The sequence below is a fragment of the Mustela erminea genome, chromosome 12 (assembly GCF_009829155.1).
Source record: "Mustela erminea isolate mMusErm1 chromosome 12, mMusErm1.Pri, whole genome shotgun sequence".
In the NCBI taxonomy this organism is placed as follows: Eukaryota; Metazoa; Chordata; class Mammalia; order Carnivora; family Mustelidae; genus Mustela; species Mustela erminea.
The window spans coordinates 37,435,445-37,453,205 of record NC_045625.1 but is presented as its reverse complement, the minus strand read 5'-3'; the positions used below and the strand labels follow the sequence as shown (position 1 = coordinate 37,453,205).

At 51.2% G+C, this 17,761-nt stretch overlaps 1 protein-coding gene across 2 annotated transcripts; it reads right to left on the bottom strand.

The window, feature by feature from the left end:
- Positions 1-2,087: 2,087 nt before the first annotated feature.
- On the bottom strand, positions 2,088-15,030 carry NOL6 (nucleolar protein 6). Of its 2 annotated transcripts, none has more exons than XM_032307038.1 (26): positions 14,697-15,030; positions 13,512-13,718; positions 13,320-13,436; positions 11,335-11,514; positions 10,325-10,493; positions 9,985-10,119; positions 9,737-9,900; positions 9,530-9,650; positions 9,265-9,323; positions 9,080-9,181; positions 8,755-8,870; positions 8,409-8,586; positions 7,907-8,029; positions 7,589-7,737; positions 7,358-7,433; positions 6,967-7,107; positions 6,706-6,823; positions 6,470-6,624; positions 6,203-6,366; positions 5,712-5,864; positions 5,380-5,477; positions 4,497-4,621; positions 4,282-4,371; positions 3,667-3,861; positions 3,446-3,547; positions 2,088-3,226 (listed from the first exon to the last, which is right to left on the bottom strand). In XM_032307038.1, exons 1-26 carry the CDS (start codon positions 14,748-14,750, stop codon positions 3,077-3,079), a joined length of 3,441 nt encoding a protein of 1,146 aa, XP_032162929.1. In that variant the 5' UTR covers positions 14,751-15,030; the 3' UTR covers positions 2,088-3,076. The 2 variants fall into 2 exon arrangements, with proteins under 2 accessions (XP_032162929.1, XP_032162930.1); XM_032307039.1 differs by lacking the exon at positions 14,697-15,030 and adding an exon at positions 14,452-14,683.
- Positions 15,031-17,761: the final 2,731 nt, after the last annotated feature.

Genomic DNA, 17,761 nt, shown 5'->3' with positions numbered 1-17,761 from the left:
TTAAAGCCTTTAAATCCACGGGGAAAAAATTGATTTTTTGCCTTTTATCTGAGAGCTCTTTTCCAAATTGCTCTTCAAAAACAGAGATTTCCCTGGGGCACCTGGGTGGCTCAGTGGGTTAAGCCTCTGCCTTCGGCTCATGTCATGATCTCAGGGTCCTGTGATTGAGCCCCGCATTGGGCTCTCTGCTCAGCGGGGAGCCTGCTTCCCCCTGCTCTCTCTGCCTGCCTCTCTGCTTACTTGGGATCTCTCTCGTGGTCAAATAAATGAATAAAATCTTTTAAAAAAAGATTTGGGTGCCTGGGTGGCTCAGTGGGTTGGGCGTCTGCCTTCTACTCAGGTCATGATCCCAGGTTCCCAGGATCAAGAGCCGCATTGGGCTTTCTCCTCCACGATGGGCCTGCTTCTCCCTCTCCCCCTGCCAGCTGCTCTACCTGCTTGTGCTCTCTCTCTCTGTCAAAATTAATTAATTAATTAATTAAAATTAAGATTAAAAAAATATTTCACCTTTTACAGCAACTCAGAATTAGAGGCAAAAATGTGCACACAGACTGGAGCATACAGACATATCCACACCCGCCAACACGGAGCAGACAAATCCATACATCAGACAGACTCCCACCCTATCCCTGTCCACCTTCAAAGTTAAATGCAGAAGCTCACAGAGGCAGACGCACCCACGGGGAGCTATAACCTACACCCTCACTTACAGTTCCTTCTAGTCTTCTCTCCTTCCCTTCCAATGAAGGTCCAGCTCCTCAGGCCACCCCCACTTCCAGATCATCTTAGACCACACCGCCTCCTCACCTACTTCCCAGAGATATGAGGAAAACGGCTTGGGGCTGCAGTATGAGGGACTGAGATTAGGAGCTGGGCTTCCAGCACCCTCCGCACTCCACCCTCTAAACTAAGCAGGGAGTGCAGAAAGGATGGCCCAGCTTCTTGAGTTTGAGTCCTCTGGCCTCCTCCCTTGCCACGTTGTGCACCTGAAAAAGTCAGTACCATGCCCATTTTCAAGGTGGGAAGGCTGAGCCCAGCAAGGGTGTGTGACCTGCCCGAGGACACATGAGGAGGTAGCAGGGCCAGGGCTCATCTCGAGAGTGGAGACCACTGTCTTTCCCTCTCGGAGCCACCTGCTATTCTCCCTAGGAGCCGATTCTGTTCCTTCCTGCACTGGGGTCCTCTAGAACTGAATTGTGGAAAGGCCAGAAACCAAGGACTGAAGCTGACCTTTGCGTGAAGCAGGACTGCCTGAAGTAGGCCAGCACTGTCCCTCCTCAGAGCCTCAGGGACGGGCTGTGGGGAAAAGTGAGTGAGGAGCAGCTAGGGACAACCACACACCCAAGGTCCATGAGCGCCGAAAGGTGTTTCTTTCTCTGACAGTGAAGCCTTTCGTGCTTTCCTTTGGGGATTATGGGGAAATGCAAATTTCAGCTCACACACACAGCCCACCTGTATATTCTCTATGCCCATTTCTAATCCCTTAACAGTGACAGCTAGGGACTGGCATAGGTTCACAAAGACTCACAAAATTGGGATAAAAGGAGATCAGGGTTCCCATAGATGGCTTATCATCTTGAGGATGAAGGCTGATGACCAGGCAGCCAAGGGCCTGCCTGTTGCTGAACCTGCTCCTTCATTCAGATGAGAAGTCAAAGCACATACTTCATGGGGCTGGTATTACTGTGTGAGCACATTCCCACACAGAAGATATGTAAAAAACCTAATAGCACCCGGCATTTACGGAGCCCTCTGACTGTCCGCTCACCATCACCATCCCACGCATTCTAGGCAGAGTTAAAATCGTGATTTTCTTTGATGTCTGGTGCTTGCTCCCATCAGCCCTTCGGTACACATCTGTATCCTTCTTGAGCACAGCGCTGTCCTCGGTGCCACAAAGGCACCAAGAAATCTACATGTGAAGAAAGCAGAAGAGCCAAGAACATGGGGAAAGTAAGTGATTTTTTTTTTTTTTAAGATTTTATTTATTTGACAGAGACACAGCAAGAGAGGGAACACAAGCAGGGGGAGCGAAAGAGAGAAAAGCAGGCTTCCTGCTGAGCAGGGAGCCCAACATGGGACTCGATCCCAGGACCCTGAGATCCTGACCTAAGCCAAAGGCAGACACCTAACAACTGAGCCACCCAGGTGCCCCAAAAGTAATTTAATTTAAAATCCAAGTTTAAGACAACAGAAGGGTGCATGCCACTGAATGTGACCACCAAGTAAGCTGAACAGACAAAAACTGCTCCAATGTTTCAGAGAAAAGAGCACCTCAGGCTGGGGGTGTGAGAAGGGTTGGAGGAAGCACTATTTGAGCTGAGTCTGTAAAACATCCAGGATTAGGGGAGATGGAGAAGGGAGAGGCTGTCGGAAGGGGGTGTGTACTGGGCTGAAAGAAGGCAGCAACCCCACTACCCGCCCCCCATATGGAGAGCTCCTGGAGAGCAGGATCAGGGTCTTGCTTTCCTCTGCACGCCCGCTGCAGGGACGAGGTGGGGGCAGTTTGTGACATGAATGGGCAGAGGCACAGAGCCAGAGGGACTGAGACACTGAGCAGCCAGCGCAGCACAGGTGCTCTCTGCAGCTTTCCTGGACTAGAGGACCAGCTGTCCCCCTCTGGGCCCTATTTAAAGTTCAGACCCTACACTGAAGGGCATACTGTAAGGTCTAGGCACATATCCTGGCAATAGGAAGGAGACAGAGCCTCAGCCCTGGACATATGTCCTCCTCTCCAAGCTTCTGGAAACATCCTAGGAAGATAAAAAGAAGCCCAGGCCAGGGCTGACAGGTAGATGGATCTTCTGGGTTCATTTAGCTCCTTCTCTGAGCTGGCTCACCCTCCTCTTCTGGGAGTTCAGACAGGCCCAGGGAACTCTCTAGGATCTCAGGCCCCTGCCCCAGTGCTGAGGCATCAGACAGAAAATTGGGGCAGGGCTTCTTTGGGGGAACATCTCAGTGCGTTCAGACTGGCAGGTACTCCACGAAGGATCCATACGTGGCAAGGGTGGAGGTCATGCCATTCCAGAGGTTTGAAGTCCAGCTGTCACCTACAGCTTGCTCCTAGGGCTGGAGATCACACGGTCCACCTCTCACTTCGGGCCTCCACGGCCTGCACCAGGCCTTCACCGAGGATGGCCCAGTCCTCCAGGATTGCTTCCACATTGGGCACCATCACCAGCTCCCCACCTCGAGACGTCACCATGCGCCCCTTCACATTGGAGGCCTAGGGGAAGCAGAGAAATGTGGACTGAGTGTCCTAAAGGTACACAAGAGACAACACACGGGCGGCGGAGGGGAACAGCAGTAGTGGAGACAGACATGCAAGACACGTGCTCCACACCTGACCCACGGTCACTCAGAGAGCACGCCACATACAGACAGGCGTGCCCACACGGAACTGTAAGCACACACTCACGAACACACGTTTCACCAGCCAGCACACCTTGAAGGGCTGGGGCTGGAAGCTGCTGGGCTTCCAGAGAACACCGATCACCTCTCCACCATGCTGGTCATAGAAGAAAAGGGCCAGGTCCCCAAAGGCCTCCTAGGAAAGGGCAGGACACAGATAAGACTACAGGTGTTGGACACCTGAAAATCACCTCCATGGCCCCAGGTTCACTTGGAAGTCCCCTCCCCAGGTTTAGTCAGTCCCTTAGGGCCTACCCTGAGCTGTGCCAGATAGAGCTGAGGAGGATCATAGCCCAGCACAGGCATCAGGGAAGTTGGCCCTGGCTCACTGAGCAGGCCACGGCAGAAGGAGGCAGCTGGCGAGTCCACGGCTTGGCGGTGCCGGGGGATGTGGCGGGGAGAAAGGCGGATCAGCACATCATACAAATCCAAGGGCGGCCGGAACACCGTCTAAGGAAGGGTAGGACAGAGTCAGCAGTGCCCACTGGGAGTTGAGAGGTGGACCGCAAAGCCTCCTACATGCCCACCTCGGTTTCCTCCTCCTCTTTTGTCTGTCACTACCCCCCACCCCCCAATAAGGGCCCAAATGCTCATCTGAAGGTGGGAACACCAAGCCCCAGCTGGGGTCAGCTTCACCCTCTCAGGAGGAGCAGAGGCTAGAGGTATGCAGCCTGGAGAGAGCCAGGACCCTGGTTGTCCTGCAGGCTCCAGCACTGTCAGGCACCGTGGGCAGCTCTGATGCCTTCTGTGGATTCAGTCTCACCAAACAAGAAGACAGAGCATCCAGTGAGGGCCCCCACACCTCCAGACTTCCAATGTTCAAAGGCAGACTCCCCAGAACCCCAGAGCCACTCTTGGTCAGGGGCTTACCCTGATGTCTCCAGGCCCCTGGGGATCCATTAGCTGCTTCTCTAGGACAGGCAAGGCCTCAGCGGCCAGGACTACAAGCTGCTGTAGAATCTAGAGGGGATACACATACAGCAAACAGATCAGACCTAACCAGGGGTCTCTCTGCAGTCGGACTGGGCCTGCTTTTTCCTTAGGGGAAGAAAAACACAAATTTGGAAGTAGGAATGGGATTGCACCTGGGGCGTGGGTCCATCCTGTGTCCATACAGAGTTTTTACGATCCTGGGGTGTAACGATGACCATGACCGGGAGTTGTGTCCGAGTTGCCAGGAAGCCACTGCGGATCTCCCCCTGCTCCTCCACTGTGAACAAGAGGGGGTCCTGGGTCAGCCTGCTCCTTTCCCGACATGTTCTACAGCCCCAGGTCTTCTGCTGGCCCATCGCAGGGATTTTCTGATGGCCCTCCCCCAATAGACAAAAGCAATGAAAAGGACACCATGCCTGCCCCTGTTGGGTGGGGCACTAAACTCCCAAGCTCAGCCCAGAGGCAGAATTTTCCACTGCCTGGCACCCCAGTCTAGTTTCCGGGCTTGCACAAGCTGAGGCCTGCCCCTGACCCCCTCCCACCCTATGCTCCCACACACCTGGGGAATTAGGAAGCTGACACCCTCCTCTCTGCTGGGACCAGGAGCTCCTCATGTTACAACTGGAAATCATCACCCCCACTCCCCAAGAGGTCTGGGCATCTAATCTGGGCCCTTTCCTGCTCCACACAAGACTTCTGACCCAGCATTCAGCGTCCCCTTCTACTCCCTTCTTCCCTTCACAGCCCCCACCAGGTAGCCTGCTTACCACCCTTAGCCCATTCTGTTTCTGATCATCGTGTGAGCAAACCATAGCTCTCCAGCCTCAGAACTCCCTAGAGACTTGGACTGGGCCTCTTCTTCCTAGTAATTCCCCCACACCAAGGCAACGGGGGTCAAGCATAAATATCCAGGAAAGGTTGGGCACACACACACAAAGGCACCTCACAGACTGACAGGGAGAACCTCATGTGCCCTACTCTGCAATCCATAAGCCGTCTTTCCTGTGGTAGTATCACCCCAGTCCTACCACTTACCAGTGAGCTCGTTGTTGAGGTTGACAATAAGGGGGTTGTTTTTCCAATCAAAGGTTGATACCAAGAAAAGGAACCGAAGGAAGCCGACTTGGGGGGAGCTGAGAAAAAAAAGTGAGCAAAGAGTTTGGGCCCAACCACACATTCCAAGGCTCACCCAGTGGTCTAGACAACCTAGACCCCTTGGCAGGGATTAGGGGGTGGGGGGTGTCTCAGAACCCCTTCTGTCACCTATTTCAACTACCTTCTCCCATTCGGACTGAAGGTATAGCCTAAGGGATGAAAGCCAGCCCCAAGGGGAACTTTCTGTCTAAGGTAAAGATGGAGAGAATCACCTGGGAGGGGTGAAGGGCTCAGGATGCAGGAAAAGAGCAGCAACCACCAGGTCCAGGCTTTCGTCCGTGAACCCCGCACCCAGAAGCTGGGCACGTACCCACCGCTTGGCCAGCCGCGCCACACCTGAGAAGGCTGGGTGTTGCTGCTGGAGCCTGCGGATGGGGAAGAGTAGTGGCAATGAGCCTCAGGACATCAGGGCCCTAGAACAGTACTTCATCTCCACCACCACTCTCCACTCAACCTTTCCCTGAAGTCTCCTTCTGTGCTAACACACTCTATACAGAATCTCACATACCCCTATCTAATGCCAACAGGTTGGTCCTCTAAAATTCCCATTTTACACGTGAAAAGAAATAAGGCCGGAGCAGGGGGCCTGCCCTGCCCAAAAAGGACATAGCCAGTGAAGTGGCAGGGCGAAGGTTCTAGAATTTGCCTGACTCCATAACTCCTGTCTCTATTATAACATCTGGCCTCTCAGACAGGGCCATACCCATGCAAGGCGCTGGTGAGCAGGGGCAAGTGCCTCGTCTCCCTCTCGAGGTGGAGAGAGGCAGGTGTGTCCCTCAAGGAGATCATCCCCTCAGGGCTCCGCATTTCCCTCAGGATCTGGGGCTCCCGCTGATAGGCCACACGAACCCGGAACACGAACCCATCCTGGTGGAAGAGGGGATGGGGTGAGAGATCCAGGTCAGCCTGGAGCACCCTCACACCCCATCTCCTCCCTCCCTGGGGCCTCCTGACCCTGCACCAGCCTAACCTTGAGGACGTCTGTGTGTGTGGCCGTGGCACGACACTGCAGCCCGTGCTGTTGTGTCAGCAGCTCTGCCAGGCGCAGCTGGAAGGCAGCTCGGACCCGCCGTATGGCCTCAGCATCCTGTGGCCACTGACCACTGCCCTCCAGGTGACATACCACTAGGAAGAAAAGTAAGAGTTCTCGAGACTGTGGGCTGGAGTGGGAAAGTTTCGTCTCATCCCTCCCAAGAGGATCCTCACCGGTCATGGGCTCCACGTAGGCTGGACAGGGCTTGTCAGGCCGGGGTAACAGCGAGGCCCGCTCTCGAAGCTGCTCATAGAAGGAGTAGGCTGGCCTGACTGGGGTAGGTGGAAACACCTATGGAAGAAGTAGGGCTGAGGAAGGGTCCTGAGACAGGGAGAGAGTGAACATGGGAATTGGAAAGGGGCAATACTGGGTGGGTGGGGCAGAGGCGAAGGGGTCACGAAGCAGAAAGGGCTCCCTGTCCCCTTGCACCTCACCTCAGTATACCGCAGCACTGGGTGAGCTCCCTGCACAGCAGACACAGTCAGCGGGAGACCTTCCAGCCCCCACAGGAGGCGACTGAAGTCATCATAGCAACGCACAGCTGCTGCCAGGGCCTCCTCACCTGTGCTGGAGGTCTAAGAAGAATACAGTCAGGAGACCAGGACCCTAGGAACCCATGCCCCTCCCCCACTCCACCCCCACCCACCTGGGATTTTACCACAGCTAAGGCTGTGGTAGAGCCAGCATCCCCTCTGCTGGACACTATGGGAAGTGCAGTCTGGCTCAGGTATAGCAAGTGCCCTCCACCTGCTACTTAATTCCACCCCACAGGCTGCTCAGCAACCACCCTCCACCTTGACCCCAGCCCTGACACACAACCCTTACCTCTTTTGGGCTTTGGATCAATGTGTCCAGAAGGCCTCCCACATAGTGGACACAGGTCTCTGGGATGTTGGCATGGCTGGGAAAGGGGCATAGCACAGACTCAGTGTGGGCATTGAGGCTACTGGAATAAGCGACTGGACTTTAGCTGCTCAGCCCAAAGCCTAGGCCAGACCCTCCTAAAAGGCTCCCCAATCCATGGCTACTTCCCGGCATCCAGATGCTAAGACTCACAGTGCCAAGAGGTGGGTGACCACTTGGTGGGGAATAAGGCGCTTCTGGGCCATAGAGCCTGCTTCCCAGACCACAGCTTCCCGAATGGCTCCATCCTGGAAACGCCGAAGCTCTGAGCGAGATCCCCAGAACTGGCGGAAGTCAGAAGCCTGAGGAAAGGCAATGGGTGGTAGGAGAAATCAACAAAGATGGGCTCTGTCAGAAACCCCTGAAAGACTGCAATCTAAGCGGCATAAGGATAATCCACACTTCTGCCAGCGCACGGCTTGGACTTCTCAAGACAGGCCCAAATCATCCCCAGACCCCACGGCTCCTCACCTCAGGCTGGTTGGCCTCTGGACCCAGCTCAAGGACACTGGTCAGCCCCTCAGGCCGGAGGAGCAATCCCAGGGTCAGGGTCCCAGAGTCTCTGTGCTTTGGTGGATCTTGGCTGAGGTCCCACTGAAGGGTATAAAAAGGCAAAGCTCAACTCAAGAATGCCCCCGCTTGATCGAAAACCCAGATCTAAAGATCTAGGGGCACCTGGGTGGCTCAGTTGGTCAAGTGTCTGCCTTCAGCTTGGGTCATGATCCCAGGATCCTGGAATCAAACCTCACATTGGGCTCCCCGCTCAGTGAGGAGCCTGCTTCTCCCTCTGCCTCTGACCCTCCCCCTGCTTGCACACACTCTCTCTCTGTAATGGATTAAAAAAAGAGAAAGAAGAAATATAGAAAGGTAGGTAGGTAGATCTAGCTAGAGGAATGGTGTCTTTTGTATCCCATGGGACTCTGGATCTAGTCCCCCTTAAGCCCACAAACTCCCCACCCCCACAGCACCTCACCTCTGATACTGGGGGCCGAGAATGGGCCAGCAGGTGCAGACGGGACCCCAGACCCTGCTCCAGGAGCGTGGTCAGGGAGCCCAAAGCAGCAGAAACATAGTCCCCACCAAGATCCTGCAGCTCTGGCCACAGCTTTAGCCGGTGACATGCTGCTTGTAGGCGACTCAATGGATGGATGCTAGAGGGGCACAGAGGGACAAAGAGACAGAATGAGGTGCTGCTGACCCCAAAGACCACCCCCCTCAAAACAAGGAAGATCTAAACATCTGCCTGAGCACATCTGCCCCATCACTGCAGCCCCAGGGGAAAAGGCCCCACTGACATAGCCTGCTACCCCTAAACTTACTGCAAGACATGGTCAAAAGCCCGGATCATGGGTTTGGGAGTCATCAACAGAAGCTGGAATCCGTCATCAGCTCTACTGTCCAGCAATGCCATAGACAGCCGTGCCTCATGCTGTACCTGGGGACACAGGATAAACAGGGAACTCACATGTGAAACTATCACCACTCTACCCCTCTCTTCATTGACCTGAGGGCTCAGACCAAGAGACATGCCTGACCTAAGCTCTTTGGAGAGGAGTTTCTGGGGCTCTGGGACTGGCAGAAGGGAAAGAATCTGGACCAGGACATTGAGGGGTACCCAGGAGTGGGAGACGACTGGATTGGTACCTGGTGGTAAGTAGAGGCAGTAACATCAGCACAGAGATTGAGAAAGCCTGAGGAGTCCAGGAAGACAACAGGGAAGGCCTGGTGGAAATCAGCCAGGGCCGGCTTGGAGGCACAGAGAGAAATCAGTTAGGGTTGGGGCCTTACCATCAAGCCTCCTTGTCCAGACCCAACCCTGCCCCACTCACCAAGGAGGGATCTGAGCTGAGACATAGGCTGATCCCGTTGACTGTCAAATCTGTGGTGGCTGAAGTGAGCCAGAGAAGATGGGTGTATCAGACGGTATCTTCTTCCCAGGGGACCCAGCCCTAATGACACTGTCCCTCTGGTCAGGTGACTACAACTGCCTGCCTCCAGAATTCAGTTTGTTCAACTGTCTGATGGCAACAAACTGAATGATCCCTGGTAGGATGAGAGGACTCACAGGAAGAGTGGAATCCTTAGCCACCTTACCCAGAAACTGCAAGACGCTCCTCAGGACCTGGTAGCCACTCATAGTGGTGTGGATCTTGCGTGTGGACACAAGGAAGGCAACCAGCATGGAGACAAGGAACCCACTGAACCCTCCCAGGCCCTGAAAATGAGATGGAGAGAGAGGCCCAAGCTTAGGGCCAGCCCGCCACCCAGAGAAGCAGGGAGGCTGCGTCACTCCCAGCTCACCTTGTCCAGTTCCCGCTGCCGCAGCCAGACCTTCAGAAGTGCCACACCATCCTTCAGCCCCAAAGCTGAGCCCAACACAGTGGACAGCAGCTGCATATGGGACTCAAGGGTCATGTCCTGCAGGACCCACGTGTTATAGTGGGGGGTGGGAGGCTCCGGGCTACCTGTGGGAGAGGGGAAGCCTTGGGAGGAGAAATCCCCACAACATCCTTCCCTTCAGCTCTACCTTGATACCACTGCCTGCTTACCATCCCCTGGGGAACTCTGCCCTCGGTACCAGGCAGAGCGCACGTTGTTCTTAGACGGCAACAGGCGGCAGGGGCGGAAGAAGTCAGGTGGAGGGCACGGATGCAGACGTACGGTGACCAGGCGCTCATCCTTCCCTGGGGGAGACAGGGAGGGCTGAGATCCTGCCAGGGGGTGCCCTGTACCACCCTCCTCCTACGTGAGGGCCCACGCCCTCCCACCTTAGAATCTGTCCTTCAAAACTGAGGCCCAAACCACTCACCTTGGACTTGAGGTCCCCACCCCTTCCCCACTAGATTTGTCACCCCAGACTGTGCCTTTGGCCCAGTGTGTGCCTCTCACCAGGGGGCCGAAGCAGCAATGAGGGTTTCAGGTGGCAGCCGTTGGTGTAGGAGAAGCGAACACTGCCAAAGAGGGGGTCTTGGCCCAGATGGTGGGCCAAATGGGCCAGGTAGAGAGCACGCTTGCGGAAGTAGCGCTGGTTCAACCCATCCTTGTCCTGTAGGATCTCCTGGGGAGGGTCACAAGAAGGGAGAGATGACCAGGCACTTAACTGCTAGTTGTTAGAGAGCTGAGGTGGGGGGGCAGGATGAAGCCAAGGTGAATCACAGTTAGAAACCTCAGGGATATCTGGGGCGCTTGGGTGGCTTGGAGGGTTAAGCCTCTGCCTTCAAGCTCAGGTCATGGTCTCAGGGTCCATGGATTGAGCCCCACATCAGGCTCTCTGCTCAGCGGGGAGCGTGCTTTCCCTTCTCTCTCTGTCTGCCTCTCTGTCTACTTGTGATCTCTCTGTGCCAAATAGATAAACAAAATTTAAAAAAAAAAAAAAAGAAAGAAAGAAAGAAAAAGAAACCTCAGGGATCCTTCTGGCCAGAGTGTCTGAACCAGGGCTAACAACAATATACTTAGCTCTCAGACAAGGAACGCGTCTGAACCAGGGCTAACAACAATATACTTAGCTCTCAGACAAGGAACGCAAAGTTCCAAACAGCAGCAACTGATCCAAGGGCACATTTAAGCTGCCCTCAAGAAGACAGCAAAAGAACAAATTTTGTTTGTTGTTTTTTTAAGATTTTATTTATTTGAGAGAGCGAGAGCATGAACAGGAGTGAGAGGGAGAAGCAGGCTCCTCACTGAGCTGGGAGCCCAATGTGGGGCTCAATCCCAGGACCCTGGGATCAGGACTGAGCCGAAGGTAGACACTTAACCACTGAGCCACCCAGGCACCTCTGCCCCTTTTCCAGTTCAGATTTCAACCTCCTGGCAAGTGGCAAATGGGAAAGAAAGAGGGACCCAGGAATTTGCAGGTGGTCAAGGAACAGGTCCCTCATCACCCAAATACTGGACCTCACCCTGGGCATGGTCACTGCCATGTCCACATTGATGTCCGGCCGGATGCAGGTACCCAAAAGGTAGCTGCCCACAACAGTGACCTGGGCTGGAGGCAGGAAGCGGAAACAGCCCTTCACGGTATAGGGCACTTGGTGGAGGGGTACTCGAACCCCAGCTGGGAGCCAGGTCTGGTCAGTCAGCTGTGGGGACAGAGACAGTGATACATATTAATCTGATTGCCTTTCTGACATGTCCCCCTTGACGTCTAGTAGACATCTGAAATTAAACACTTCAACATATTTGAAAACTCCTAGTCTTTCTGTAAACATATCCTCCTTATTAAGGCAACTTCATACCAGTTGTTCAAGCCCAAAACATTTAAATCACCTTCACTCATCTCCATTAAGAACACCCATTCCACTTTCAAGAGCATCTAGACACTGACCACTTCTCTACTTCTCCATCCTAGTCTGAGATACTACCACTTTCTTGGGGATCACCACATAATAGGTTTCTAACTAGTCTCCCTGATTTTATCTTTATCTACCGCCATTCTACTTTTTTTTTTTTTTTTTTTAAGGATTTTATTTTTAGGATTTTATTTGTCAAGGGCACCTGGGTGGCTCAGTGGGTTAAAGCCTCTGCCTTTGGCTCAGGTCATATCCCTGGGTCCTGGGATTGAGCCCAGGACCGCATTGGACTCTCTGCTCGGCAGGGAGCCTGCTTCCCTTTCTCTTTCTCTTTGCCTGCTGCTCTGCCTCCTTGTGATCTCTATCAAATAAATAAATAAAATCTTAAAAAAAAAAAAAAGATTTTATTTGTCAGGGAGAAGCAGGCTCCCTTATGAGCAAGAAGGCCGATGCAAGACTGGATCCCAGGACCCTGGGATCATGATGGGAGCCAAAGGCAGATACCTAACCAACTGAGCCACTCACGCGTTCCTGCATTCTACTAACACAACAGTCTGAGTGGGAGCCTGATGTGAGACTCAGTCCAGGGACTCCGGGATCACCACCTGAGCCAAAGGCAGTGGCTTAACCAACTGAGCTACTAAGGCATCCTGAGAACGTTTTTAAAAATGAAATTAGAGGGGCGCCTGGGTGGCTCAGTGGGTTAAAGCCTCTGCCTTCAGCTCAGGTCATGATCCCAGGGTCCTGGGATCGAGCCCCATATCGGGCTCTCTGCTCAGCAGGGAGCCTGCTTCCTCCTCTCTCTCTGCCTGCCTGCCTCTCTGCCTACTTGTGATCTCTGTCTGTCAAATAAATAAATAAAATCTTTAAAAAAAAAAATTTTTTTTTAAATGAAATTAGATCACATCACTGCTCTACCAAAAAATGTCCCATCAGTGGTTTCTCATTTCATCCAGAGCAACAGCCAAAGTCCTTATTTCTACATACAAGGCCCTCCGTGAAATGCCTCCTTCCCCCATTGCCTTTCTGAACTCATCTCCTATTTTCTCCTCATTCAATCCAAGGAATATACCAGACTTACTCCTACATTTGAGCCTTTGTGTTGACTGTTTCCCCTTCCTGGCATGCTCTTCCTCCCTTAGGTATCCATATGGCTGACTCACTTCCTTCAAATCTTCACACTAATGTCACTTCAATGGGGCCTACGTGAACCACCCTATTTAAAGTTGCAGACCACTCCCATCCTCTGATATCCCCACAATTCCCTTACCTTACCCTACCTTCTCCTTTGCCCATAGTGCTTACCACTTTCTAACATTGCCACACGGTTTACCTGCCATGCTTATTATTATCTACTATCTCTCAGTCTAACACTAGAAAACAGACCACTTTGTTCACTAATGTATCCTAAGAATACAAGTACTGCAAGGAACTAAGTGTTTGCTGAACAAATGAACACATGGCTGACTGGACTTCCAGTTGAGCCTCCTGGCAGCGAAAATGAGCTCCTTAGCACCCCACCCCCTCTGGAGAAGAGGCGGCCCTGTTTCAGATCCCCACACTGAGGACCTCTCCGGGGCTTTCCATTTCTTCACCTCTGTCTTAGTAGTTGGGGGCACCCTCAGGACCCGCTGGTTGACCTCCCGTAGGAAAGTATCAATCCGCTCCTTCTTCTTCTCTGGTAGCCTCACTTCCTTTAGTAGCTCCTCTACCTGAAAAAACAGAGTCGTTCAGCATCAGGGTTCTGGACCCACCATCTAACCAAAGCCCCAGCCACCCAATAGTACCTGTAAGCGAAGCAAGCTGGAATGGAAGAGACTCTCAGTCTCCCGAAGCCGATTCAGCTCCTCATTGGTGGGCTCCTTATACAGCTCTGCCCGGCTAAGCTTCACTGGCTGCAGGAGGCCCTCCACTGGAGGCCCCACCAAGTTTCGCTTCTTTGAGGACTCCTTCTTTCCCTCCTTGCCTGTGCTTTCTGGAGCTGGTTCCATCTCCTGTGGCCAATGAGGAGAGAAGCCACTGTGAGGTCACAGCATCCACTGCCTGAAGTGCCACCTTGATAGGATGTGGGCAGAATCTTCACAGGTTCCTGTTCACTCTTTTGAATGGGAGTCCAACTGTAAAACTCAGGATTATCATTACTTAGCTCTAGGCTGAAAATACCTTGAGTTGAGGGCTCCTCTATGTGACAGCACAAGCATGAAGCCCTGCCTGGAGTTCGTAGGGTTAGTAGTTGAATGAGCCTAAGCAATGCTTGAGCTCCTTGTATTTTCGGTACTATGCACCAGGGAGCTTCCTCTTCTGCTCAGTTAGTCCTGGGAATCTGCAAATGCCACCTCCACTCTTGCTCAGGCTCTACCCCTGCCAGGAAGCCTGACTATAGACTACATCAGTATAAGTAGCCTCCGTAAAATATACTCAGTAAGTCATCCAATCCTCAGTAATCCCAAAAGAAAATACACACTTGAAAGGAGCCCCTGAGCTCAAGGTTCCACAGTTAGTATGCATACACTGTAAGCAGGCTTCACAGCCTGGTCTGCAGGATCCCAAACCTTCTGCCCTACAGCCCTGGGCCCCGCCCCCACTCCACGGTCCCACACGGGTGAGAGCTCTACTGAAGGGTTCCAGAAGCACCACCTTGTGCCCTGTTACAGCGGCGAACACAGAACCGGGCACAAGAGATTAGATCTCACACAATGACGAGGAAGACCTGGTTAGGAAAATGACCTGGTTTGGTCTCAACTTCCAAGTGCATAGTTCTCGAAGGAGTAGGCTTTAATAAGCTTTACTGCTTCTATCCAAATAACGCTAGGTTCCGTCTCCCCTGACGGTCTCGGTGCCCCAGACTGGAAACGTGATGGAATAAGGCTCTTCCAGAAGAGACTGCCTTCGCGCCCCTCGTCAGCGAACTGCCAGTCTCTGCCACCTCTGGCACGCGGAAAGTCCTCTTTCCTCCCACACAGCTCACCCACCTCTGGCTCCCCAGCAGCTCCGCGATCCTGCCCTCCCGTGGGCGCCGGCCCCATAACTCTGGGTCCAGGTCTCGCTCCAGCACTTCGGATTCAAAGCCTACGTACTCTGCACAAATCCTTCCCACGTTGGCAGAAGTACCCAAGCCCCCCGCAGAATTACAGAAGCCTGGCAACAGAACTGCCGACGGTTTGCGGTAAACTCCCCGCACCGCGTGGGGACAAGCCTCGTGCCGCAGGACTCCGCCCAGTTCCAGAGCCATTGGGTGAGTGCCGGAAGAATCGCTGGCCATTGGCATCTGTCACTCCCCAGGACCGCCCATCATGGGGGAGGGGCCAAACTAGATTCTCCCATTTACGGTCTCTTTGCGACGCCAGACCGGAAGCCTGCCTTCAGTTTATCAGTCGCTCTCTTTTCCTCACTTCCGCAGGTTGCGTCGAAAGGTGAAGGGTGGAGCTAGTTGATTTCTGTCCCTTTTTTCCCGTCTACTACGTCTTTTCAAGTAGCCAGTTTTGTCAGTTCTACCTTCAAAATATGTCTTAAATTTACTCATTCTTTAATGTCCATAGTGTCAAATTTAGTCCCAAGTCACATCATCCTGTGATTATATTATAAATTATAATATGAATAATATAAATATTATATTATAAATATAATAGAAAAATATATAATTTATTATAACTTATTATATTATAATAAATTGTATCTAAATTATATATTATATTTTCTATTATATTTATAATTATAAATTATATTATAAAATTATAATATGTTCTCTCCAGTTTATTATTAAATTTTCCAAATCTACCAAAATATTGTAATAATAATATAGTGAGCTCCCATATATCCTTCACCTACCCATCATAACTTAGTGTTTGTCTTGGGCGCCTGACTCAATTGCTTAAGCATCTGCCTTCTGCTCAAGTCTTGCTCTCAGGACACTGGGATCAATTCCCACATGGGGCTCCCTGCTCAGGGGAAGTTGGCTTCTCCCTCTCCCTCTGCCCCTCCTCCTGCTTGTGTACTCTCTGTTGCACGCTCGCTCTCTCTCAAATAAATAAAATCTTAAAAGAAAAACTTTTGTCAAATTTGTCTTTATGTATTTACATACTATTTTGCAGAACCACTCAAGAATTAGTTGCACACATCCCTGAATACTTTGGCCTATATGTAATTAGAACAAGGACTAATCATAGTCCAGTTATAAAATTCAGGAAATTTAAGCTTGATTCAATACTATTCAAATTTTACTGATCATCCCAATAATGCCCTTTACATAGTAGCATTTTATTTTTTTTTAATTTTTTAAAGATTTTATTTATTTATTTGTCAGAGAGAGAGGGAGAGAGAGCGAGCACAGGCGGACAGAATGGCAGGCAGAGGCAGAAGCAGGCTCCTTGCCGAGCAAGGAGCCCAATGTGGGACTCGATCCCAGGACGCTGGAATCACAACCTGCACCAAAGGCAGCTGCTTAACCAACTGAGCCACCCAGATGTCCCTACATAGTAGCATTTTATTTCCTGATGCAATATCATGCATCAGTTTGGTTGTCATGTTTCTTTTCTCTGTCTTAATCTAAGAACAGTTGCGAGCTCTCCCTTTTTTGGTCTTTCATGACAACACTTTTGAAGAGTATAGGACAGTTTCATTCAATAGCTTTTTCATACAGTATACATATATATGTATATATGTGTATATGTAATTACAAGTGATATACAATATACATATGTAAAAATTACATATATACACATGCATATAGAATTATATCTATGCATATAATTATATAAGCATATGATTACATATACATACAATTACATATATACATATAGAAAATTACATAAGGGTATAGCTTGAATATTCATAAGTGAAACATACCTATGTAACCAGCTCCCAGAAAAGAACATTTCCTGAACCTTTAGAATCTCCCCTTATTCTGCCACCTAGTCATTATGCCCCCACAGTAACTACTACCCTGACTTCTAATAGCACAGAATAATTTATTAATTTATGCAATAGCTTTTTAAAGGAGTTTTTCACAAGAGTGGTCTTGTCCTCCTTCGGGCCCTTTCCATGTGGTTGCCAGAATGAGTGTTCCAAAACTATCACTCTACCATGTCACTCTCCTCTTAAAACTTCACCAGTGACCCCTCCGAGGCTCAGTTACTTAAAAGTCTGACTCAATCTTAGCCTGGGTCTTGATCTCAGGATCCTGAGTTCAATCCCCCTGTTGTAGGATTTTTCTCTCCGTTGGTTCTTGATCACGCTTGATCTTGATAAACCAGAGAGAGTGATGGGTATCAAAGTAAGGTTTATTGTGTGATAGAAAAGTGATAGTACAAAGCTCCCAGGGAGGGAGGGGACCCAAAGGGGTTACCACCAGAATGTCTAAGTTTAGGGGTATTTATGGGCTTGTTGGCAGGCTGTTTTAATCTGATTAACCCTCCCTGTGCCTGTTATCCAATCAGGTTTTTGTCCTATGGGAAAGGGTGGAGGGCTCCTTCTAGGGTGTGTGTAAAATCCTTTGAAGGGAGGTTTTCTTTGGTGGGGGGGGCCTTATCCCCACCTGCCTGCCTTCCAACTATCCTTCATTACCAATGTTGGGCTCCATGCCCAGCATGGAGCCAGCTTAAAACAAAAAACAAAAAGAAAAACCTCAGCAGTGGCTCCCAGATGTACTTAGGATGAGATATGAGTTTATATAAAGTACTTTACTGGTTATGCCATCCCTCTTCTTTTTCGTTTTAAGATTTATTTGTTTATTTGACAGAGAGAGAGAGAGAGAGAGAGAACAGGGGGAGGGGCAGAAGGAGAGGGAGACAAGTTGACTCCCAGCTGAGCAGGGAGCCCAACTGGGGCTCAGGGCTTAATCCCAGGACCCCAAGATCACAACCTAAGCCAAAATCAAGAGTCAGACACTCAACCAACTGAGCCACCCAGGCACCCTATTCAACCTTTTTTTGATACTCCACCCCTTGTTCACTTCAGCAAAATAAGCCTCTCAATTCTCTGGTTATAGCACATTCTTCCCATCTCGGAAACTTGAGCCAAGCTGTTTGCTCTGCTTGGA